Source organism: Narcine bancroftii, chromosome 4 (genome assembly GCF_036971445.1).
Source record: "Narcine bancroftii isolate sNarBan1 chromosome 4, sNarBan1.hap1, whole genome shotgun sequence".
Classification (NCBI taxonomy): domain Eukaryota; kingdom Metazoa; phylum Chordata; class Chondrichthyes; order Torpediniformes; family Narcinidae; genus Narcine; species Narcine bancroftii.
In genome coordinates this window covers 251,417,729-251,443,494 of record NC_091472.1, presented here as the reverse complement: position 1 = coordinate 251,443,494, position 25,766 = coordinate 251,417,729, and the positions used below count along the sequence as shown (strand labels likewise).

Below are 25,766 nucleotides of genomic sequence, written 5' to 3'. Positions count from 1 at the left end.
TCTTATGAAGGCCAAGATGCGAAAAGCTTTCTTTACAACCCTATCTACCTGTGACACCACTTTCAGGGAATTATCAGATCTCTCTGATCTTCTGCACTCCTCAGTGCCCTACCATTTACCATGTATGTCCTACCTTGGTTTGTCCTTCCAAAATGCAACATCTCACATTTGTCTGCATTAAATTCCATCTGTCATTTTTCAGCCTATTTTTCCAGTTGGTTAAGATCCCTCTGCAATCTTTGAAAACCTTCTTCACAGTCCACAGCTCCTGCATTCTGCTTTCATACTGCCCCTGAAAGCCAGTATTTAATCACCTTTTTACGTGACCAACATGGTATTGGGGGAGGGTCATTTTCATCCTGGTACAGTACACAATCCTTTGTTCATACATCTAAAATCCGGAAAGCTCCAAAAACCGTCAGGTGGGTAGAGGCAGGCAGTGCAAGTCGAGCGGGCGACAGACTGGCAGCACAAGTCGGGTGGGCGAGGGGGAGAGACCGGCAGCGCGAGTTGGGTGAGCAAGGGGGGGGGAGACCGGCAGCGCGAGTCATGCAGGTGATGGGGGGGGGTAGATAGCAGCACGACTGGAAGGAGTGGGGGTTGACACAATAGCACAATTTGGGTGGGCTCAAATCTGGCTTTCCAAAATCCAGAAAAATCCAAAATTTGGAACACACTGTCCCCCAAGGGATAAAGGATTGTGTACCTGTACTTACCTGCCAAAGTAGGTAGTATCAGAGATGATGTATTTCACATCAGTTCCAGTGTAAATGTTGCACTGAACCAGCTCCAATCCGACCCAACCTGGCTTTAAACATGGGTCATTGACATGCCAATTTACTAGAATCTAAGTGTGAAAGCACCTTTATTGTCATCTACAAACTTGCTGATCCAATTTACCACATTATTATGCAGATCATTTATATAGATGACAAACAACTATGGTTTCAGTCCCAATCCCTGAGGCACACCACTAGTCAGTCACAGGCCTCATCCACCACTACTCAGGTTTCTCCTGTCCAGCCATTGTCGAATCCAGTTCACTACTTCACCATGAATACAGAATGATTAACCTCTCTTGCGGGACCTTGTCAAAGGTCTTACTAAAATCCATGTAGACAACATCCACACCCTTTACTTTTCACCAGACACTGCTTAAGGCAGACTCCCCAGTCTAGGACCCAATATATTCCCACATAGGCCTTAAGTTCACCTGGTTACCTCTGCCAGGCAAGGATTAAGACAGACCCCCTATGACAGGACACAATCAGTAATCACAGGGGCACCCTCACCCAGACTTCACCTTCTCCTAAACCCCCAACAACCCAAAATGAATATCACAGGGGCCTCAAGTTGTAGCAGCAAACACCACCAGGAACTGCTGAAGGCAGGCTCCCTAGGCCAGGACACAACCATAGAGCATAATGGCACCCTTACCCAGACTTACCTTAACTTAACTTAAAAAAACCCCAAATAACCAAAGATTAATCTAAGAGGGGCACTAAGGCCTTACAGAAAGCTACACCAGACACTGCTTAAGGCAGACTCCCCAGACTAGGACACAATCACAGATCATAGGGGTATTTTTACTCAGATTTAACCCAATGATAACGACCAAAATAACCAAAAATTGATCCCACAGGGGCCTTAAGTCCATTCAACTAAACCTGCCAGGGACTGCTTAGGGCAGGGTCCCGAGGCTGGGACACAACCAGAGAGCACAAATGCACCTTTACCCAGACTTAACCGTAACCCTAATCTCCAAACAATCCAAAATTAATCCCACATGGGCCCTTAGTCCATTCAGCCAACTCTACCAGGCACTATTTACGGCAGACCCCTCATGCCAGGACACAATCAGGAATCACAGAGGCAACCTTACATCGACTTCACCTTATTCTAAACACCCAACAAACCAAAATCAATTCCACAGGGGCCTACTAGGCCTGACAGCAAACTCCAACAGGCACTGCCTGAGGTAGACTCTCTAAGCCAGGACACAACCAAAGAGAATAAAGACACCCTTACCCAGACTCAACCCCATTCAAAGACAACACAAATAGAAGCCCCACAACAAAACCAATTCCCACAACACACTCCCTGGGCCAGCACACTTATGACAAATTACAGGAAAACTCTAACATAGACCCAAGCTTACAACCTAACCCTAACCCTAGCCTTAACCCAAACCCTTACCCAGATTCAACCCAAATAGATGCCCCACAATAACAGCAATCTCCACAACAGACTCCATGGGCCAGCACACTTATGACAAATTACATGGACACCCTAATACAGACCCAAGCTTACCAAGAAACACCACCAATAACCCCAACACTAACTCTAACCCTAACACAATACAAATTATAAAAAAATTTGAATGAATGATACAGAGACCTACTGGAGAAGATACGAAGCCAACAGAGACTACAAGCAGACACAGTGTAATGAAAAGATGGGCCAGCACAAAGTGGCAGTTCAGAGTGACACAGAACCACAGAGAGAGGAAACATGTGAACACAAGCGGGATGATTATCCCGCTGCCCGCATATTGACAACAATCAGTTTCTGGCTATCCAAATATATGTATATCTGAATTCCTAGTATACCTTCCAATAATTTACCTATTACTGACATCAGGTTCACCAGCCTATAATTCCCAGGGTTTCTTCAGGAGCCTTTTTAAAACAACAGCAACATGAGCTACCCTCCAATCCTCCGGCACCACACCTGTGACTAAGGACATTTTAAATATTTCTGCCAGACCCCCTGCAATTTCTACACTAGCCTCTTTCAAGGTCTGAGGGAATATCTTGTCAGGCCCTGGGGATTTATCCACCCTTATTTGCTTACAACATCAAGCACTTCCTCCTCTTTCATCTGTTCAGGTTCCATGGCCTCACTGCATGTTTTGCTTAATTACCTCGACTCTGTGCCCTTTTTCAGAGAGAATATTGATTTAAAAACATTTAAATCCTCTCCCATCTCTTTTAGCTCCATACAAAGCCGACCACACTGATCTTCAAGGGGACCGATTTTTTCCCTTACTATATGTTTGCAAAGCAACCTCGTGTCTTCTTTTAGCTTTCCTGATTTAATTTTTGAGGATTTTCTTGCATATTTTATAAACTCCTCAAGAACCCCTTTGCTCCATGTTGCCTATACCTGTTATATTCCTCCCTCTTCTGAATCAGATCCCTAATATCCCTTGAAAACAAAAGTTCCCTATGCCTTCTAGCCTTGCCTTTGATCCTGACAGGAACATATAAACTCTGTTCTCTCAAAATTTCACCTTTGAAGGTCCAACCTACCTCACACATCCTTGCCTGAAAAAAAAATCCAATCCATGCATTCTCATTTCCTCAGAATTGGCATTTTTCCAGTTTAGAATCTCAACCCGAGGCGCAGACCAATCTTTCTCCATAATTAATTTGAAATTAATGGAATTATGATAACTGGACCTAAAATGCTCCCCTACACATATTTCTGTCACCTGTCCTGTCCCCAGTAGGAGAAATATTGCACACTCTCAAGTTGATACTTCAAATATTAATTTAGAAAACTTTCCTGTACACATATGACAAATTCCAAGCCATCCAGCCCTTTTATTGTATGGGAGTCCCAGTCAATATGTGGAAAGTCAAAATCTCCTACTATCACAACTTTATGTTTGCTGCAGCTGTCTGTTATTAGGGGATAAAACAGATTGTTTTTATATTGTATATGTGAAATTGTTAATCAGACTTCACCCAAAGATGATAGAGGCAGATAGTTAAGCCAAGATCACTAGTATTTTTTAAACATTTAAAGTTTAAATTAAAAAAAATTAAAATTTAGACTTGCAGCGCGGTTGCAGGCCATTTCGGCTCACAAACCCCATGCCACCCAATTACACCTAAATGACCTACATTTTGAACAGTGGAAGGAAACCAGAGCACCTGGTGGAAACTCACTCAGACACGGGGAGAACGTACAGCTGGCATGGGATTCGAACCCTGTCGCTGGCACTCTAACGGCGTTGTGGTAACCATACCACCACAATTATATTGGAGAATTAAAGACTGGAGAGGGCAAGAAATTAAAAATTAAGTTCTGCAGGACACTTTTTCAAAAATTATAATGATCCAGAAGGACTGTAATGGATATTTCATGTCCTGTCTATTCTTGCAATCTATTAATCAAATTCTAAACCTATGATTTCTCTGTAACATTGTTACAATCTAGTCTGACAGATCATTGCAACACCAAACAGGTGCTTCCTCTTAGCCATGTTATCAGATTATATATTGAATATTTTCAAAGTGAATGATGTGTGGAAAGAGGGAAAACAGAATTAACTGAAATGGGAAGAAATAAAGCCTCAAATATTTTCACACATGCCAAAATGTTAAGATAGTTTAACAATGGCTTAAAGGTAGGGAAATTCTTCTTTCTTTGGCTTGGCTTCGCGGATGAAGATTTATGAAGGAGTATGTTCATGTCTGCTGCAGGCTCATTGGTGACTGACAAGTCCGATGCGGGACAGGCAGGCACGGTTGCAGCAGTTGCAAGGGAAAATTGGTTGGTTGGGGTTGGGTGTTGGGTTTTTCCTCCTTTGTCTTTTGTCAGTGAGGTGGGCTCTGCGGTCTTCTTCAAAGGAGGTTGCTGCCCGCCGAACTGTGAGGCGCCAACATGCACGGTTGGAGGTGATATCAGTCCACTGGCGGTGGTCAATGTGGCACGCACCAAGAGATTTCTTTAAGCAGTCCTTGTACCTCTTCTTTGGTGCACCTCTGTCTCGGTGGCCAGTGGAGAGCTTGCCATAGAATACGATCTTGTGAAGGCGATGGTCCTCCATTCTGGAGACGTGACCCACCCAGAGCAGTTGGGTCTTCAACAGCATGGATTCGATGCTTGCGGACACTGCCAGCTCGAGTACTTCGATGTTGGTAATGAAGTCATTCCAATGAATGTTGAGGATGGAGCGGAGACAGCGCTGACGGTGATGCCGGTAGAGGACCCATGATTCGGAGCTGAACAGGAGCATGGGTATGACAATGGCTCTGTACACGCTGATCTTTGTGTGTTTCTTCAGGTGGTTGTTTTTCCAGACTCTTTTGTGTAGTCTTCCAAAGGCGCTATTTGCCTTGGCGAGTCTGTTGTCTATCTCTTTGTCGATCCTTCCATCAGATGAAATGGTGCAGCCGAGGTAGGTGAACTGGTTGACCGTTTTGAGTTCAGTGTGCTCGATGGAGATGTGGGGGGGCTGGTGGTCATGGTGGGGAGCTGGCTGATGGAGGACCTCAGTTTTATTCAGGCTGACTTCCAGGCCAAATATTTTGGCAGTTTCCGCAAAACAGGACGTCATGCGCTGGAGAGATGGCTCTGAATGGGCAACTAATGGGTAGGGAAATAATGCCATCAAAATAATACAAGAAAACCCAGATCCACTCCCCTCCTCAGTTCAAAGGCAACCATAGTTGAGTGACCCCAGTGAAGTCCATGGCACTTGAATAATTAAAATAAATATTCTGAATATAATCCTAAGCTCAATTTGGTTTTGTTCATCTTCATTTTATACCATCTTTTGAACTACTGGGCTTGTGTTTGCAATTCTATTCATTGTTTTATGAAGAATAGGTGCTAAGTGTTGGATTTTTTGAAATTCATGGGGGAGCAAATTTATTTCTTCTTTAATACAAATTCTTCTTCAACAATTTCTAGCTTGACTATGAAAGCATATCTTAAGAGGGCAAATTAATTCTTATACTCTTGTTGCTCTGGGTACTAAATTGTTTCCAATATGTAATTGATGCGATGTTTTTCAGTTCACCATGTTGGGAAGGGCAATGCAAGGGTAATAATAAGCTGAGGTGTTTGTCTTATTTCAGATCTTCTGCAAATAAATATTACAACTGAAATGCTTTACTCATAATTATCCCCTTTGAAGGAGAGCACACAGGACAAGACCTGCTCGTGGTAGTGAGATAACAGGGAGGACTCCAGCATTAGCCCATTTCTTCCTGTCTTAGAGAGCATTGTCTTAGCATTGAGGAATAATTAGTGAAGTATCTGTGCTTTTCAATGGATGTCTTCGCTGAGTTCTGCCAACTCCTGCAGCTACAACTCCAACCTCAGAGCCATTCAAAGACCTCTTATTCCAGAAGAACAATGTGCATTTTCATAAAAGCCGTGCTACTCCCTGAAATTCAATGGTGCAATAACTAAGTAATGATTGTCCCAAGACTGTTAGGGAGGGCTGCCTTGTGGGTTTTATTTTAATTAGAAGAGATCTTCGAATAAATATTATCCACTGTAGGCTACTTAAGATTGTTATTTTGAAGATTCAATCCTTGCCAACAATTAAGAATTAAAAGCAACTGGAGAAGCACCTTTTTCTCTGCAATAAACTAAAAAAAATCTACTGTTTCAACATCGTGACACCTTGATGCACCATTTGCTAACAGGCTATATCTTTCCCATTATTGACCAACACTGCTTACCTGACCATGATGTAAAAATAATATCAATATTCCTATACCTGCCCAAAAATTATAGCAATTCAAATATCATTCAAATATCATCCAAAGAGTCTTATGCTGTCTTCTGTAAGGTAAAAACATCATGAGATGGGACCGGAGAAGGAGTCACCCAGTACTAAGGAGTAACAGAATGCAGATGTGACCTTGTACACTCAAGATAAGCTTTGCACTAACAAGAATGATGTGCAGCAGACTAACAGAGAAGGATAGCAACAGTTTATTCATTGGACAATGTCATGGTATGATAATTTACTAAGTACGTATCCTGAGGTATAAAAAAAACACCACTTGCTGATAACGGCAGAATGCGCCTTCTCCAACTAACACTGTTAGTTGCAAGTGTTACAATCCGGCAATAAAGAACAAAGAACCTTGATTTCGACTCAGTCTGGTGTTTGACTCACTCATTCATGAACAAAGCAGACCTAACACTTCTCATATCTATATGTCCAATTATTATTGCACAGAGTTACCGAAACATAATATGTGAATGGCTCCAGAATACCACAATCAGTCTTGCATAATAAATCACCTGGTAGTCTTTCAGGTCAGAGAAAAACCTTCATTTCCAAGCTTTTGTCAATATTTTTTCTCACCAAAAACTTTATTTTTAAGGGTGTATCTGGAAAACGTGGTGAAGCAGGTCCACCTGGAGCAAAGGGTGTTGCTGTAAGTCTTGTGTTTCTGTAATTGGGGAAAAAAAAAATTAACAAATTATTTTATTTCTGTCATTACCAAAAGGGTTAAGTTGGTGTTTTGGGTTAACTGGAGGTAAACAAGAAAATCTGCTGATAGTGAGGTCGGGTGGAGTACAAAAAGATCTAATAATCTGTTGTTTTTATTTATTGGGGTATTATAAAAAGCCAGGGTTGTGTATCCTCTGGATCAATGTACCACAGGAAGGAAAGTTTGATGCACTGCAAAGAAAAATGATGTCATTTTAATTAGACTAAACCAACATTTCTCAACCTGTCATCCACAGACTTCTGGTGTTCTATGGATCTGTTATAGTTGTCTGCTGCAACTAAGCAAAGACAAATATTACTAAGATAAAAACAAGGTTGTAAAAATATCACCAAACATGTAAAGAAATTCTTAAACTTTTCCCACCAAAACAAAGCAAAACTCCTGTCTTGAGCTTGCCAGTCCACCACCCCCCATTTGTGGTCCATGGGTCTGTTACAGGTGGTCCTTGGAAAATAATGGAAGTGGTCCATGGGTGAAAAAAGGTTGAGAACCACTGGGCTGAACAATTCAGAGAAAAATAACTGCCAATTAATTTTTGTGTGTTCCAAAGAAATTAACACTTTACTAAGATATAATTCTATCTTTATTTTACTATTAGGGTGCAGTTGGAGATACAGGTCCCCCTGGCCCTGTTGGTAACAATGGCAAACAAGGCCCACCTGGTGAAAAGGGGCCAATTGGCCCAACCGGTGCACCTGGTGAGAAAGTAAGTAGCAATTTTGGATATGTAACAGGGAAAGCAGCTAATGGTGAATATATACAAGAGTTCATGAGTCTAATCCCAGGGCAGAAACTTTATAGAAATATAGAGCTGTCTTTGTTATTAACTCTCATCATAAAGTAAGCATGCAGATGGTACAGTACAAAATCAGAAAATGCTGGAAAGGACATTAGCATCGGTCAGCAGAGAAACTGAGTTGATATTTCAGGTTATGGAGCATTCCTTAGAACTGAAAGTATGCCTTAATTGCAGAGAGTGGGAGGGAAGTGGGGAAGGATGGGAGAATAGATAGTCTGTGATAGGTGGAGACTAAAGTTGCCAAGATAACTGTCCTTTTTTTTCCAAAATAAAGAACAGTTAGAAACAGAAAATAAAATATATTGAAGCAAAAATAAAGCTCCATGTTTTAAAGAGAAGCCATATACCCTGTTAGATGAAGAGTTGTTCCTCAATCTTACATTATGTATTGTTGGAGGAAAGTAGAAGGCTGAAGACTAAGAGATCAGTCGTTAGAGTGGGTTAGAGAATTACAGTGATAGGGGTCTTGAAACTCATGGTTACTTTTGTAACGCGGTTACCCCATCTGCAATCTGTGTTTGACTCATACAAAGGAGACCACATTGTCAGCATTCAAATGAGTTCTTATTTTTAAATAATTATGATTGGGAAATTTTACTGATATAGATAGGATGAACAGCAAGTACATTTTTCCCAGGATGAGAGTAGCAAACACGAGAGGACATCTATATAATGTGAGGGGAGGAAAGTTTAGGGGAGACATTAGGGGTAAGTTTTTATACACAGAGAGTTGTGGGCATTTGAATGCATTGGCAGGGGTGGTGGTGGAGGCTGGAACAATCAGAATATTTAAAAGACTTAGAAAGGCACAAGGATACAAGAACGTTAGAGGGTTATGGGTGTAAGGTAGTAAAGTTTTAGTTAGTTCATGTAATAGTAGATAACATAGAATATTGCACAAATTGCCTTCTGTCTGCCATAAGGCAGACAAAGAGTTGCCATTAATGGTGCCCAGCACACCTTACAGTAAGAGAGAAAGAGAAGCAAAAGAGTGTCCCTTTAGAGCTGCTACAGCCACATAGATTCCTGTTCAATCCATCAGCAACCCGAGCTCCAGATACAAAACTCTGACACATTCAGGAAGCCTTCAGCCCCTAGGGTACTTTGGGAGCCCTTCTTACCCTTAGCACCCTCTTGAATCCTAGCTCTGATACTTGGCTCCCATGAGCCATCCCAGCAGCCCCCAGCCTGTGCAAGTCCACTGACTGCACGTGCAACCTGTGTAGATCCCTCAGTCGCCAAGCCCCTCATTGGTTTGCTTCCATGGTCACTGTGGGAAACCACTGTTACACCGTGATTGGCTGCTATCGACTGGACACGCCTCACGAGCCTGATCCTACCAATAGCCCCTTGCAGGCTGCCCCTTTCCTTTTACTCTGATCAGTCAAAGAGGTGGATGGTTTCACTACTCAGCCTTTTGTGAATTATTGATGGTCCATCAGTCACTGTCCTGTAGAGTCATCTCCTTTGCTTCTCATTCTCAACAGGTAGCATTCTCCTCATTTCTGATATCACGCACTGGTCTTCTGTGCCCAGAGTCCACAACCAACCCCTCATGGCCACTGCTGAGCACAATTTTGGACACAGACCCCAAAGTTGAAAGATTTTACTTACAAGCTGTTTGAAGCCTCTATGCAGCTGCCGACATCTTGAAATAAAATAAATTTTAATCTTGCACTGAAAACCATCTTGCATTTCTTGGTCGTACACTTTATCTCCAAGTCTTTTTGCAACTTTTTGCTTCCATCTATCCAATTTACTGTTTTATAAATTAATGTTATCTGAAAACTTAGATACCCAACTCTTTTGCCAAGTGTGTAATTTAGTTAAAATCTTAGAATCCACTACTAATTTCTGTCCCAAGTCACCAACCAGAGAATGTTGCCTGTTCTCGGTTTTCTATCCTCATGCCAATAAGATTCAGATCTCAGATTTATTGTCAGAGTGCATACATGACATCACATACAACCTTGAGATTCTTTTTTTCTATGGGCAAGGTAGAATTACCACTTAATGGTAGTGCAAAAATATAACTGTGCACAGCATATACATGAAAACAAATAAAGAACTGTAAACATATTACGAATGTTAACAAATTGTAATACAGAGAGAATTAAAAAAACCAATAAAGTGCACAAGTAAGTGTCCTTCAACGAGTTCCTGATTGAATTTGTTGTAGAGGAGTCTGATGGTGGAGGGGTAGCAGCTGTTCCTGAACCTGGTGGTGTGGGTCTTTGATGATTGCTGCTGCTCTCCAATGGCAGTGTTCCCTGTAGATGTTCTCGATAGTGAGGAAGGCTTTGCCTGTGATGCCCTGGGCATTATGCTCAGGGGTATTGGTGTTTTCATACTAGACCATTATGCACACTTTCCACCACACCTCTGTTGAAATTTACCAGGGTTTCTGGTGTCATACCAAACTTTTGAAACTCCTGAGGAAGTAGAGGCGCCAATGTGCTTTCTTCATTTCTATTTTTTTGGGGTGTGGGAAAGATCCTCCAAGATAATGACTCCCAAGAACTTAAATTTGGTCACCCTCTCCACCTCTGATCCCCAATGATCACTGGATTGTATACCTCTGGCTTTCCTTTCCTGAAGTCAATAATCAGCTCCTTAGTTTTGGTGATATTGAGTATAAGGTAGTTGTTGGTGTACCATTCAGTCAAGTTTTCAATCTCCATCCTGTGTGCTGACTCATCCCCTTCCTTTATACAACCCACTACCGTGGTATCGTCGGCAAATCTGTAGATGGTGTTGTTGTTGTACTGAGCCACACAGTCATAAGTGTAAAGCGAGTAGTGGAGGGGGCTAAGAATGCATTCCAGTGGTGCTCCAGAGCTGATGGAGATTGTAGAAAAAATGTTCTTACCAATCCTTACTGATTTTGGTTTGGGTGTGAGAAAATCCATAATCCAATTGAGCAGCAGACTAACAGTGAAGGGTAGCAACAGCTTATTCATTGGACAGTGTAATGGTATGATAATTTACTAAGTGTGTGTCCTGAGGTATAAAAAAACACCACTTGCTGATATCAGAAGAATGCGCCTTCTCCAACTAACACTGTTAGTTGCAAGTGTTACAATCCGGTAATAAAGAACCTTGATTTCGACTCAGTCTGGTGTCTGACTCACTCATTCTCGAACAAAGCAGACCTAACAGTACTCACCTGTTTAAAATAGGCCTCAATCATACCAGTGTCCAAGAAAAGTTTGATAACCTGCCTAAATGACTACTGAACAGTTGCACTCACATTCACAACAATGAAATATTTGTTTTAGTCACTGATCTGAAGCATATCTACCTCTGTCTGAACAACAACATGGATCCATTCCAAATTTTCCAACCGCAGCACCATGTCTACCACAGATGGTATCTCACTGGCTCTATACAAAACTCTGGAGCACCTGTACAACAAAGATGAGTATACAGGATACCTTGGCTGAATGGTATACAGACAACAGCTTCTCATTTAATATCACCAAAACCAAGGAGCTGATAGTAGACTTCATGAAGGCAAAACCAGAGGTATATGATCCTGTGATCATTGTGGGATCAGAGGTGGAGAAGATGAGCAAATTTAAATTCCTAGGAATCATTATTTGGAGGACCTTTCCTGGACTGAATGTACTAATGTCATCATGAAGAATGCATATCAATGCCTCTATTTTCTCAAGGGTTTGAAAAGGTTTGGTATGACATTGGAAACCTTAGAAAAGTTATACAGATGTGTAGTGGAAAGTATTCTGTCTGGTTTGGAGGGGAACCAATACTTTTGAATGAAAGACCTTGTAAAATGGAATGAACATAGCCCAGTACACCAGAGGCAAAACTTACCCCACCATCAGAAAAATCTACATGGAACACGACCATCAGAGAGCATTAGCAATCATCAAGGATTCACACCATCAAGGACATGGTTTTTTCTCACTGCTGCCTTCAAGGAAGAGGCATATGTGCCACAAGACTCATAGTACCAGGTTCAGGATCAGTTGCTGCCCCTCCACCATCAGATTTGTAAATAATAGACTCATTCAGAGACTAATTTAAGGATTCTTATTTTGCTTATTATTTAGTAATGAATGGTTAATTTTTCTATTTTTGCAAAGTCAACTTTTTTACATTTCTTTCCTTACATGTATGTTTTTCTTTAGTACAGTTTACACTTTCGACATGTAGAAATTCTGACAGGCCTACAAGAAAAATAATCTCAGGTTTATATGTGACGTTATGTATTTACTCTGACAATTGATTTGAACTTTGACTTAGCTTCACCACTTCATGGCTAATGATCAGCTTTATGATTCTTTCTAGGTGAGCATCATAGAGTTAGTTACTTTCAAAATAAAAATTCTAATTTTCTGCTCCTGTTTCCAGGGTTTTCCTGGATCTCAAGGTTTTCCAGGCCCAAAAGGCAGAATGGGAGAAAAGGTCAGAAATAATTATGTGAAAATAAATATCAATTTTATTTTAAACTAGTTGAAACTTATTTCTGAAGGCTTGTCCGTGTTTCTATAATCTCATGATGATAGGGTCCACAAGGAGAAACAGGCCCATCAGGACCCATTGGAGCAAGAGGAGCTAATGGTGAATCAGGTCGTCACGGAGACCCTGGCATCCCTGGCCAAAGAGTAATAAACATTATTTTCTTCATGAAATAACAAAAAATTACTGGGATTTTGTTAACCGGCATCATATACTTCTTAATTCTTTCTTAAATTTCTTTATTTTAGGGAAGTAGAGGATCCCCAGGAAAGCCTGGCCCTGATGGCAAAATTGGACCACCGGTAATTTATAACAATGGTTGTTTCTGTTATTTCATTATCTTGTTGCAAATATTTTATTTACTTATTTCCTAATGGATTAGATGGGGGCCATTTGGACTATGCCAGTGAAAAGAGAAATCCCATTGCCTACTTTTTAGCCTCATAACTTATTCTCTCCTCCATATCCATCAACTGCCCACCCATATTTTAGGATCTGATGGCAAACTGGATCAACTGAGCGAAATTGATATGATCACAGGAAAATGTGCAACAGTACCAGCAGACAAAATTTAACCTGGTTCACTAGGGCAGTGAGGCAGCTACTTTACCTGCCTCGCCGCTGATTTAACTGTCTACAAATATGTCAAAAGTCAAAGTTTTAATGAAATCCAACAGTGATAAGTGAAAACCCATGTTTTCCCCTGCCAGGTTTGTAATGAATGTTGAAATCCATCATTTCAATATTATCTTCAGAAGGCACGCTTTAGTCATTGGAAATGATTCATTCATATATCAGAGATAGAAAATGAGGAAGAACCATGAAAAAAGCCATGTAGTCCCTTGAGTCTGTCACATGGTTCAGAAAATCTTGGTCTCTTTCCCAAGCTCATTTATGTCCCTACCCCCTTATCATCAAATGGCCTTTGTGCCCAAAAATTCATCAATATCTTCTTTGGATCAATCATTAAATGGTTGATCATCCATGGCCTTTTGTGTATAGAACTACAAAGAATCACAGACCTCTAAGTATGTATTTTTCTCCTGAGTCCAGATTTGAGGTGTTCAGAAATAGGATTCAGAGGAAATATCTCAATATTACTCCATTGATACACTTTTTTTCTGAGATCAATGAGCTATATTGTAAAGAAATATGGAAAACTTCATATGTTTCAATTACATCACCTCTCATGCTTGAAGGATAACCTCTATATCTAGAAATCAATCTAGTGAACTTAAGTCGCTGTATCGTCATATCATATATGGTTTCCCTTTTGTTTGGAAACCAGTGTTGTGCTGAATGTCTCAGAAAAATCTTTTATAACTGCATCAGACTTGTACTTTTGTGTTTAACCAACATTTAACCCCTTTCAAAATAAACACTAATGTTTTCTTACTGCCATGAAAGCTTTGTGCGTTTTATGTACCAGCACTTTGAGATCCCTTTCTATGCCAACAATTTCCAATTCCTCATCATAAAATGTATAGTGTTTTTTAACTATAAAAAATAATTTCTTATTTTTCACCTTTTTACTCAATTTGTCTCCAATCCTTTCTCAGATTTAATTTTCACATGCAGCTTTGTATCATCAGGAAACTTGAGGATTTCATCTAATTACTTAATATAGATTAGAAATATCTGAAGACTGCAATCATTCTTGGGATATGTAGCTTTTAATATCTTGTTAACCTGAACAATTTGGGCTTGGTTGAGGGAAACTAATGAAATTAAATAATTTTTCAGAAAGCTACAGTTTGCCTAGCCTTTCCAGAGGATGAGATTTTTATTTGGAAGCAAACTGTCAAAGTTTTATTCTGAAGCAGAAGCAAAATACAAACTTTTCAAAAATATCCAATCTGAGAATGTGAGGTAATGTTGCGTGAGGAGACCTGATAGATGAGCAGCAAGGTAGTAGATAAAATTTTGTGTTTTATTACGATTCATATTTTTATAACTTTAAATGGTTCTCAGTGCTACTGGGTTATTATGCACAATGAAATCAAAATATTTTTTGTTAATTTTAGTATGAATAGATTATTTTTTCTCTGTAACAATACTTGTAAGAGATGGATGCACTTGGAAAGGTGAGGGTAAATTTTATTCTTGAATTAAATTTATTAATTTTGTCTCACCAGGGTCCTTCTGGAGACCGGGGTACTTCAGGTCCACCTGGTGCCCCTGGACCACGGGGATCATCAGGTGTCATGGGTTTCCCTGGTCCAAAGGGCAATGATGTAAGTTCAATTCTTTCATGCATTTTTCCTTCAATGTTGTTGGGTTACATACTTCTATGGCTTCATAAAATCTTGATGTATAATAAAGAACATAACTTTGAGTGAGGTTAACATTATGATTTCAGCCAATAAGCATCTCTAACTTCTAGATGGTGAAACTCTATTCCAGTCTACAACCTTTATTTTTTTTTAAAGAAGTTTGCAAGCATTCAGTTTGTATCTCGAGGCTCTTTTCACATCTGGTATGGATAGGCCCAATGTTGGTATAAAATGGATACTTCTGAGTGGAATTTTTTTAAAAATTACAAAGACCTTTTTGGATTGTAAGATTGTACATTGAATTCTATAATATGCTTCATTCATTCCAATTTGCTGCAGTATGCTCACATGCATTTTTATTATGCAAAACAGGAAGAATATGACTTTAGTATGCAGATGTAAGTTAACATTGCCACCAGCAAAATAGACAGTATTGTGTAGTTGGCACATGGGTTCATCTCACAAGTAGGACCAAATGTTTAGCAGTAGAAAGGACCCTACCACCACTAAAATTACTTTGTTATTCTTGGTGCCCATTAAATGCTTAAATTTGTTCTACTTCTGAGCTTATCCTGCAGTGGCCACTTCCAAACTCTGATGCTTGTTGACCCGCTGCAATGTTGTCAGCACAGGCTATTTGCTGAAGTTGCAAAAAGAATAAGCATCAATTTTAGATTCACCTTGGGTTTAAAGGCATAGGTGTGGATAATTGTGACTCTATTCTTGTCCAGTTTAGTCCATTTGTGACGCTTTCTACTATTTAAAAAAAAAATCTGGCCAGGAAGCAGAGCATAAGCATGAGCATAGAGCTTTCAACAACATAATTTTCAACTTTGTTTTCATTTTTTTTTCCCTTCCCTCTACCCACCACTATATCCCAACTCCCCTTCTGAAGGGACTCACAGGAAAGGCTGGACCCCCTGGAATTCAGGGTCTTGCAGGTCCACCGGTCTGTAAATATTTTATTAAAGATTCCATTGAAATTAAATTTTAAATATGCAGTTGCATATTAATACTTAAGATGTACTGCTGTTCTGACAGGGTTTACCAGGGAAAAATGGACAGATCGGCCCGCCAGGTGTTTCTGGAAAACCTGTAAGTAGGAGTTGTCATGTGTTTCTGTAAGAATTCTAATGCTGAAATGTTTTCAGTTGTTCCTTGGACATTGGATACTAAAATTAAATTGCAAATGTTTATATTCTGAATTAAATGTAAAATGCATTCAGCCACCTAGTTATATCAGTTTCAATTCAAAGATTAAAAAGTTCAAAGTTCAGATATATTGTCAGAAAACATACATGACACCACATACAATTGTGCCCTCATATTCTGTTCATGTTTTTTTTTTGATTTGGGAGAATTCTCATTTGTTGTGGAATTAGTTTGTATTGTGCAGTGATATGCAATTAATAAATACAAATCTTTCAAGATTCTATTTATTGTCATTGTAATAAAACAGTGTCATATTACATGAAATTGCTTTTGCCTGCTGTAAGGCAGAAACTGCCTGAAGTGTCCCTTACAGTCAGAGAAAGAAAAACAAATAGGACCAGGAGCTAAGTTCGAAATGAAAATTATTATGACTTATTGAATAAAACCTGTAACAAGTTCAGCGACATGACTATTTTATTGTTTTATTTTCCTTAATGCACGGTGCTAAGTAATCTATTTTCCTTAAGGGCCCAACTGGTGAAAAAGGAGGGAGAGGCTCTCAAGGATTTCCTGGTCTTCAGGTATATCTTTACGTACATTAATAATCAATTATTGATTGAGTTTAAGTATCCTTGATTATCTTTCTCAAGGCAAAATGCAATAACTGGAATGTATGATCCAGGTTTATTATTACAATGCAGAGAATACAGATTACCAGTATCTGTTGAATAACTGAATCTGGAGTGCAAACTTCTGCTTCATTGGAAATCCGTGTGGCAAGTCAAAGCAATAGGTAGGGGTGATGTAGATTTAGAGGGGATTGGCTGCTGATATGAAAATGTGAAGGTTGAACATGCTTATAAGTGTTCATAAAGGATACAGGCACATAATGTAAAATGGTGTTAGAATTATGATACTGTAGTAGGGAAAATAGTATATGGGTGGTTTATAGATGACTCAGTGGGTGAAAGGGTTTGTTTATGTGCTCTCTGATTCTACGTATAAGGTAGATGAGTATGAAGCAACAAGATGAGAAGTTGTGGGGTTAAATGGTGAGAATGGAAAGATTGAAGCTATTAATGAAAAGATAAAAGGAAAGGAATGGAAGCTTGAAGTTGGAGAGATAAGAGTAGAAGCAGAGAATAAACATCTCATTGAAAAAATAGGAATGTTACATCTTTGCTTTCCACCTAAGACGCCAATTTTAAATTAATAATGATGATGGGTTTATCATATGCACTGAAATTCTTACTTGCTGCAGCCAGATGTGTACTTTGTTTTAAAGAAAACCTCCAATAGTATACATTAAATGTTCACACTGAAAGAGATAATGGAAAAGATCAATAATATTCATTGTTGCAGTAGTGCAACAAAAATGTGGTGTTGCCATAGTGCAGGCAGGTATTTTTGTGCTCTTGGGACACTTTATGATTCAAGTAAGAGGAAGTTCAAGATGTTTTTAAAATATATGATCGAACTTCTGATTTCTTTAAAAAAAATGTTCCAAACAGTTGCAGTGTGTGAATGGGCTCCAAAAATGCCTGAACATGACATTTGGAGAAGATTCAAGAGTGGCATCCAAATAAGGGGGCAAAGTTAGAAGCTGGTCAGCACAAGAGATGAATCATTTATTCATTAGATTGTGAGGTGTGAGCTTTGGAAAGCATTGAACATCAGAGGTTGCCTGTGCATTACAAAACTATCAGTAAGTTTTAGTGGTTTTAAAATACATCTAAAATGGTGTCAATATTAAAACAATGAAATTGTTTACATGAGCAACCTTAACACAATATGAATTTCAATCCTGTCTTCTTGCACATTAGGGTCCCACTGGTAATAGAGGCCCTACTGGTGAAAATGGTAAACCTGGTGCGATGGTAAGATGCTTATTGTCTTGTTCAGCATGGTTTTGGCAACATCTTTGCAGAAATGCAGAAGCAAAATAAATTTGTTTTAAAATTGTTTATTACTCAAGATAAAATGGGAAAATAATTAGTGATTTAAATACTGATACTTCAAAAAATTGGAATAACATTTTTAAAAATGTAATTCTTCTCTGTTAAGACGATGATATTTTGAATTTAGTCATTTCATGGATTGCAAGAGTTTATTTTGTGGCTCTTAGTCAAGGTGAGGAATGTTGGTCGGGTTTCCCCTACAAGTTCTTGATGTTGCAGAATAAATGTTTCGATGCCCCAGCATACCACTCGGGTTCTACCTCATGGATGGCCAAGTTTATTCCTTTTCAAGCAACATGAATGCATATCAGAAATCTCTGAAGGTCAACAAGAGGTTTAAATTAAACTTTCTTTCAATTTTTACATGCATTGGATAGCAACAGTGGTCCTGATTAAAGAATTAGCCACGATAAAAGAAAAAGGTAATGGCAATCCAGTTTTAAGAACTCCTAGCTCATAAAATTCAGATGGAATGAACCAACATGAAGGAAATTAAGAATGTATAAATAAGACTGATCTTCTTTTGCTTCCTTGAAAGTTATGGTCCATTTATACAATCACTGTCACATTGCACACTATGAAAGGGGATTGTCAGCTCAATGCTACTCTTAGTTGGACCACCTGCTCAGTCAAAACTGAATTTGTACTTCATTTTGCAGCCTTATAATAAATATGTACAAGATATTCATGGTTTGGTTTCGCAAACAAAGATCTAGGAAGAAGGCTCTCCACGTCTGCTGCAGAGTCACTAGTGGCTGATGAGGCCAATGTGGGACAGACCTGCTTGGCTGCAAGGGAAATTCTGTTTTGGGTTTGGTGCTGCTGTGTCATGATTCAAACCCTAGTCCTGATCGCTGGCACTGAAAAGATGTTGAGCTAATGGCTACACCTATCATGCAGCTATATGATTGTGAACAATCATGCGACTTGTACCACAAGCTGTCTTTTGCAGGAAGCTTTAGTGCATTAACATTGCCTTCATCACGTATACTGACTCACAGGATCTGCAGGGCAACCTTTTGGAAAAGCTTTTTCTTGGAGTTTATTTGAATTCAGGATGGTAATTGGGAGTGCATTTATGTGGATTTTTCTCCAGGTGCTTGCTTTCTTCCCACATCCCAGAGATTTGATAGACTAGCTGGCCACTGTGAACTGCTCTTGGTTTAGGAGTGCTGCATGAGAATTGGGAATAATTGATGGGTATATGAGAAGGAATAGGTTATATAGAAATAAATTGGAATGGGGTGGATGGGTATCCTCAGAGTTTCCATATACTCTGTAGAGTTAATGGCCTCTGAAGTTATGAAAAAAATCAAAGTTTTGCCAAAGTACATGACATCACATATATCCCTGAGATTCTTTTTTCCTGTAGTCCGGCAGAATTTTCAGAAAATTAACCAGAAAAGATGCATATACAAAAGAGAGAAATGGAAGCAAACTGTGCAATACAGAAACAATAAATATTCAGTCATAAATAATATTCAAAATAGAGTCCTTAAGAGTCTCTGAGTTTGTTGTTGAGGAGTCTGATGGTAAAAGGGTAGCAACTGTTTCTGAACTTGGTGGTCGAATCTTTGTGGTACCTGTATTTCTTTCCTGACGCAGCATTAAAACAGAAGATGTCCTGGGACCCATTGATCTTTGATGATTGCTGCTGCACTCCGATTGCAGCATTCCATGTCAATTTTCTCGATGATGGGGAGAGTTTTTGTCTCTGATGTACTGGGATGAGACCACTCTCTGCAGGGCTTTCTGCTCAGAGGTATCGGTGCTCCCATACCAGGCTGTGATTCAAGCAGACAGCACACTTTCCACTGAACATGTGTACATGTTGGCCAAGTTTTCTGTTGTACCAAACTCCTAAGGAAGTTGAGGCACTAATGTGCTTTCTTTATGGTGCCATTCGTGCATTGGGTTCAGAAATGGTCCTCCAAGAGTGACTATCAGGAATTTAAAATTTGCTCACCCTCTCCATCTCTGATCTTCTGAAAACTTGAGAAATGCAGTAAAAAAAAATCACTTGACTTTTGCTTTGTTTTCATTTACTTTAAAAAATAAATAATAATTTTTAAAGTCGATAATTTATATTGATAATTTTCACAGACATATATAACCAATAAAGCTGAATAAAGTCTTCTAGTAGAGTTTTACAGCCTGGAGTTATGCTGGCCTGTCGTGTCATGTAATAATGTAATCCTGATGCAGCATATGAACAAGATCTATCAGTAAAGTTCTGGGGCACGTGGGCCCTCACCAATAAAATGCAGATCTCTATTTTTGATCATTTATGAACATCTTGAATTCCACCAAGCACATATGCAACTCAACATACAGTAACGTCCACTGACTGTGAGACCCAAAGTCCTCTCTCTGCTGCTTTCAATTTAAATTCTGAAAAACCATTTGTGTTTCATTCTTTCTGCTCATTAATTGCTCGGCTGTATAAAAGGGTCGGAAGAAATTAAGTAATTGAGTCAAAGGGTAACAACAGTTTTATTCAGAAGCAGCAATAAGCAGTTTTGCTAGGAAAATAAGTCTTTAGTCAATTGATGAAAAACATTAGAAAACATCAGTGTAATGAATGAATATCATGAGTAAACTTCCTTCTACAATCTGAGAACATTGAGATTCCCTCATAATCATGAGGTGACTAGAGGTAATTGCAGGGTATCTGTCTTATTGTTAAGTAATAAGTCATATAATACTTTTAATCAATTTAATTGGAAGCCTTAGAATATTGCCAAAATCAATAGGGTACAGGACAGTTCAGTACAGGAACCTAAGCTGAACATGATGCCCAAGTAAAAGTAAAACTCTACTGCTTTCATATGATATATATATCCCTTCATTTCCTGCACATGGGTGCTGGAAATGCAATGCCAGGGGTGGTGATGGAGGCTGGAACAATTGGGGCATTTAAGAGACTCTTAGGCATAAGGATGAAAGAAATATAGAGGGTTATGAGGTAGGGAGGGTTTAATCTTTTTTTGGTCAATAAAAATAGGTCAGAAAAATATCGTGGACCAAAGGGACTGTACTGTGCTGTTATGTTCCATGTTCATATGAGTTTTTAGATGTCTCCTAATGGCTACCACCAATTCCCGTGGCAACCTTGTTCAAGACACCCACCGCTCTCTGTGTTCAACCATAATCTTAATTGGTATTTCCACAGAACTCATTTGCTCTACACTTGATGACAAAGACCCAGCCACTCCTGTTAAACTTGTTCCACAATCATGTCTGAATGCTATTAAAACATAATATGCTGGAAAAACTCAAGCAGGTCAGGCAGCGTCTGTGAAAAGAGAAGTCATTTAAGTTTCTGCTGGAAAAGAGAGAGACACAAGCTTTTTTAAATTCAGAGAGGTAGGGAAGAGGCATATGTTTTATTAATGATAAGGTTTTGGGACCTCCCCAACAGGCCAGATTTACACAAGTAGGTTAAGAAACAACAGCCAATATAATATAAAACCAGAAAATGGGATATGTTGGAAAACTCAGCAGGTCAGACAACATTCGTGAAAAAGAATCTGATGTAGCGGGAGCTGCAGCAAAGAAATTCTCACCCACCACCTTGGATGCTCTCAATAACTGTTTTATTCAAATTCCCTGCATGCCCCTTTAAGGGCAGCGTGAGCTTGGCCACCACATGAGCGGTGACATCATAATGCCTGCCTGAGGTGTGAGCTGGGCTGGAACCACGGGGTAAGGAGGACCCCCAACAGTGCCCTTTTCTCATGGCTGCCCCGCCATGCGGCGGTACAAACAGCCTGGTTTTCCATGAGAGAGTGCGCTGCCACACAACACCCCCCCCCCCCCAGAACCGGCTTACACGTCCCAGCGCTTGGGCGGATGGCTTCGGCACTTGGGCTTAGCCATTTGAACCAGTCGCAAGAGGTCCAAGTATGCTGGTTTTAGGCGGACTACTGTGAACAGTTCATTTTTGCCCCCAATGTCTAATGTAAAAGTCTTGCCGGACCACTGGAGGACTTTGAACGGGCCCTCATAAGGGTACTGTAAAGGTGCAGTGCGCAGTCCGCGCCGAATGAAAACAAATTCTGCCAAGTCCAGCTCTTTGGGAAGACGGGCTGGTTGGGCTCTGTGATGTGTGTGAGGTGGTGGGGGGGGGGGTGCTAGCGAGGTAAGCTTGCTGTGTAGGTCCACCAATAGCTTCGGGTGCTAAGTCGTAGAGTCAGATTTTGGGCCAAAGAACTCAGCAGGCAACGAGAGTGGTGCACCATACATCAGCTCTGCAGATGGTGCCTGTAGATCCTTTTTGGGTGCTGTTCTGATGCCGAGGAGGACCCAGGGTAGTTCGTCTGCCCAGTTGGGACCTGTGAGGCAAGCCATGAGGGTCATTTGCTTGCCGAGATAAGCCGTGGTGTGGTGGAGTTTAACCCCCAGTAGGTTTGTCAATTGAGTCCAGAGGTGAACTGGGCACCCAGGAACCTGGCGATCCAGTGGGCGACCAAGCTCCTGGTGCATGTCTTGGTGGAAGCCTCCTTGATGGGAATGGCTTCCAGCCATCTCATGGTCCAGTTAACCACCATAAGCAGGTAGCATGCCTCCCTGGACAAAGGCAGTGGGCCCACGATGTCAACATGTATGTGTTGGAACTTTTTGACTGCTGGGTCGAACTGCTGAAAAGGAGCTTGCGTATGCTGGTGGACCTTGGAGGCCTGGCACTGAGTAAAGCTCCTCACCATCTCAGCTTCCTCCTTCTTTAGCCCGTGCCACATGAACCACTCCACCACCATTTGCACCGATGCCTTCACCGAAGGGTGTGCTAGATCGTGACCATGTTGAAGGCCCGCGATCTCCACTGCGGCAGGACTACCGGGTGCAGTGAACTGGTGGAGACATCGCAGAGCAGCTTGTCTGGGCTGTTCAGCAACCAAATGTCCTGGAGGTGGAGCCCCAAAATGGCAGTACGGAGAGATTGCATCTTTGCGTCTTCCGTCTGTGCCTGCACCAATTGGGTGTAGCCGAGGCCGGGGGCAAGGGTATTGATTGCCAGTCGGGAAAGCGCATCTGCCGTGACGTCGTCTCTACCTGCCCTGTACTGGATGTCAGTGGTGAACTCCGACACATAGGAGAGATAGTGTTGCTGATGGGGCGACCATGGATCCTTGGCCATTGCGAGGGCCTGCATGAGAGGCTTGTGCAGTGAACACAGTGAATGTCTTGTCCTCCAGGAAATTCTGGAAGTGCCGGATGGCAATGGTTGAAGGCAATGTACTTGAACTCCGGTGGTCAAAGGTGCCTCCTAAAGAAGGCCAGTGGGTGGCACTGTCCGTCGAGCCACTGCTTGAGTATGCCCCCAAAGGCTGTGGCTGAGACATCTACTGAAAGCACGGTGTGTGACTCCGGGCACGGTGAACTAATGGCCAGTGCGTCCTTTGTGGCTGCGAAAGCACCCTCTGCCTTTTCAGACCAAACCAGGACTTTGTCTTTAGAGGCGATCAATGAGAACAGAGGCCGCATGATGCGGGTGGCGCCGGGGATGAAACAATGATAAAAATTCACCATACCTACAAATTCCTGCAGGCCCTTGAGAATGGTGGGTTTGGGGAACTGCCATACAGCCGTGACTTTTTCTGGCACCGGGATAGCGCTTGCTGCTGAGATGGTGTGCCCCAGGAACTGCAGCGTCTGCTTGCCGAACTGGCACTTGGCCACGTTGACTGTGAGGCCGAATTCCTCCAGGCAGGCAAACAGGGTGTGGAGATGGGCCTTGTGATCCTCGTGGTCATGACTGGTGATCACGATGTCATCGAGGTATATAAACACAAAGTCTAGGTCTCTGCCCACTGCATCCATGAGACACTGGAAAGTCTGGGCCGTATTTTTAAGTCAGAAGGGCATGCACAAGAATTCGAACAGGCTGTACAGGGTGATGGTTATCGAACCAGTCGACTTTCAAGAAGACCTGGGCGGAGGGGAGGTTGGCTATAAAGTCCTGGATGTGAGGGATTCGGTACCTGTTCGGTACAAATGGGGCTGGTTCGCCACGAAAGAGTGAGCTGCCACACAGTCATCTTTTCAAAATGTTGTCCTCTGCTTCCAAAGTCAATGAGCCTGACTTTCAAAAGGGATGGATCTGAAGCTTTGCTATGAAGAGGTACAGGGCCATAAGGGTCCATAAATTTTCCACTCTGAATCTGCATTTTGGGATGATTCCTATGATTCAGCTTGTAGACAGAGGCTTTGGCCACTCATTGTTCAAGAAACACAAGATAATGAAGATCCAGTCATGCAAACCCAGTGTCCAATCGAGTTACGGTTATTTATCACTAAATGCCTTGTTCAGTAAGAAGGGTTCTTCGGCAAACTGATCAAGAGGTCATCACTATCATTCATACAGCCATGTAAATAGTACAGTTAACTGAGTATGGGATTACAGTGAAAAGAAAGACCAATCAGAACCCAACAGCATGAGAGCACTGTTGTGGAGATCATTCAGGAGTGTTGCTGTGCTGGAACAACAGAAACTAAAAAATGTTGCCCACCTCCCACATCCAACTATTGCTTTTGATCACCTGTTAATTAATTTGAGGTCCAGTAAAAACTGCCCTTATTATAAATTGCAAGGACTTGTATTGACATCTTTTCTCTTTGCTAGGGACCTCGAGGTGAAAATGGCAGTCCAGGAGAACCTGGTTCAAAAGTAAGTTCCATCTTGTCTTGGCTTTGAATAATGACTACATATGATTTTTTAAAAGACTTAATCATTTAAATATTCCTCCTTTCAAACCAAGGGTGATGCAGGTGCAGTAGGTGTTCACGGACTCCAAGGTCCTACAGGTCCTCCAGGAATCCAAGGCCCTCCTGGTGTCCATGGATTAAAGGGAGTGAAGGTAAAAATAATCTTGTAGTTTTCAAAATAGGTAAAGAAGGAACACAAGACAGTTCAGAGAACTTTAATTAAAAGGTGTTGAGCCTTTCTCTTTGTATGAAAGGGATCTGCTGGACTTCCAGGTGCACTCGGCCCAATGGGCAGTCCAGGATTTCAAGGTCGGCCAGGTGAAAGAGGTGGTCCAGGCTCACAAGGTCCAAAAGGTGTAAAGGTAAGAACATTTTTTCTTGTATCCTTTTAGTTCCTATTGAATGTAACACTTTATTAGCATTATCGGGATTTGAATAGATGTTCAACTTCTAATTGCATGCATTTTCCTTGACAGGGTGATCTTGGTTCACCAGGTCCTGATGGCACACCAGGCAAAGATGGTGATCCAGTAAGTACACAGGGTTTTGTTGACTTAGGTCTAGTTTTATTTTTGTGCAATTTTTTTTTTTTTTTGCTTGACCTTGTTACCATTTCCTCTTTACATACAGGGCCCACAAGGTTCCATGGGTGCATCAGGTCAACCAGGCACTCCAGGACATAGGGTAACTTCCTTTCATATTGTATGATGTTTTATCATGTTAAAAATAAAGATTCATTGACATTTAATGTTAGTAAATAAAATGGCATGATGTATACTTTTATTAATCTGAAAATCTGCCAGCAGCTTTCAGCAAAGAAGGATACCAGCCCTCACCCCAATACTACTTTTCACTTATCACGAATGTTCACAGGAGAAAGCACAGAAGTAATGTGGAAGATCTTTAGGAACATTTGCGTGGGGTTCAGGATATGTTTGTTTCCACTGAGACAGAGAAAGGTTGGTAGGAAAAGGGAACCATGGTGAAGGGTTCATGAGAATTTTATGGTAGCTAGGAAGGAACTTAAAAAAGGAGCTTGTAGTTGGCATGAGAAGGCCTTGGCATGTAGGATTAAGGAGAACCCCAAGGCATTCTATGCTTATGTGAAGAACAGAATGATAACAAGAAT

The 25,766-nt window shown here is 40.9% G+C and overlaps 1 protein-coding gene across 4 annotated transcripts in view; it reads left to right on the top strand.

Annotated features, from left to right (window-relative positions):
- Nucleotides 1–25,766, top strand: part of LOC138761854 (collagen alpha-1(III) chain-like) — a 163,743-nt gene that overhangs the window by 79,763 nt on the left and 58,214 nt on the right. For all 4 annotated transcript variants that reach the window (XM_069934732.1, XM_069934730.1, XM_069934733.1 and 1 more), the window contains 15 exons: nt 7,137–7,190; nt 7,867–7,974; nt 12,442–12,495; nt 12,597–12,695; nt 12,798–12,851; nt 14,685–14,783; nt 15,718–15,771; nt 15,864–15,917; nt 16,502–16,555; nt 17,798–17,851; nt 24,555–24,599; nt 24,691–24,789; nt 24,892–24,999; nt 25,114–25,167; nt 25,268–25,321. In XM_069934732.1, coding sequence (XP_069790833.1) covers nt 7,137–7,190; nt 7,867–7,974; nt 12,442–12,495; nt 12,597–12,695; nt 12,798–12,851; nt 14,685–14,783; nt 15,718–15,771; nt 15,864–15,917; nt 16,502–16,555; nt 17,798–17,851; nt 24,555–24,599; nt 24,691–24,789; nt 24,892–24,999; nt 25,114–25,167; nt 25,268–25,321 — 1,044 coding nt within the window. The remainder of the gene's footprint in view (nt 1–7,136; nt 7,191–7,866; nt 7,975–12,441; nt 12,496–12,596; nt 12,696–12,797; nt 12,852–14,684; nt 14,784–15,717; nt 15,772–15,863; nt 15,918–16,501; nt 16,556–17,797; nt 17,852–24,554; nt 24,600–24,690; nt 24,790–24,891; nt 25,000–25,113; nt 25,168–25,267; nt 25,322–25,766) is intronic.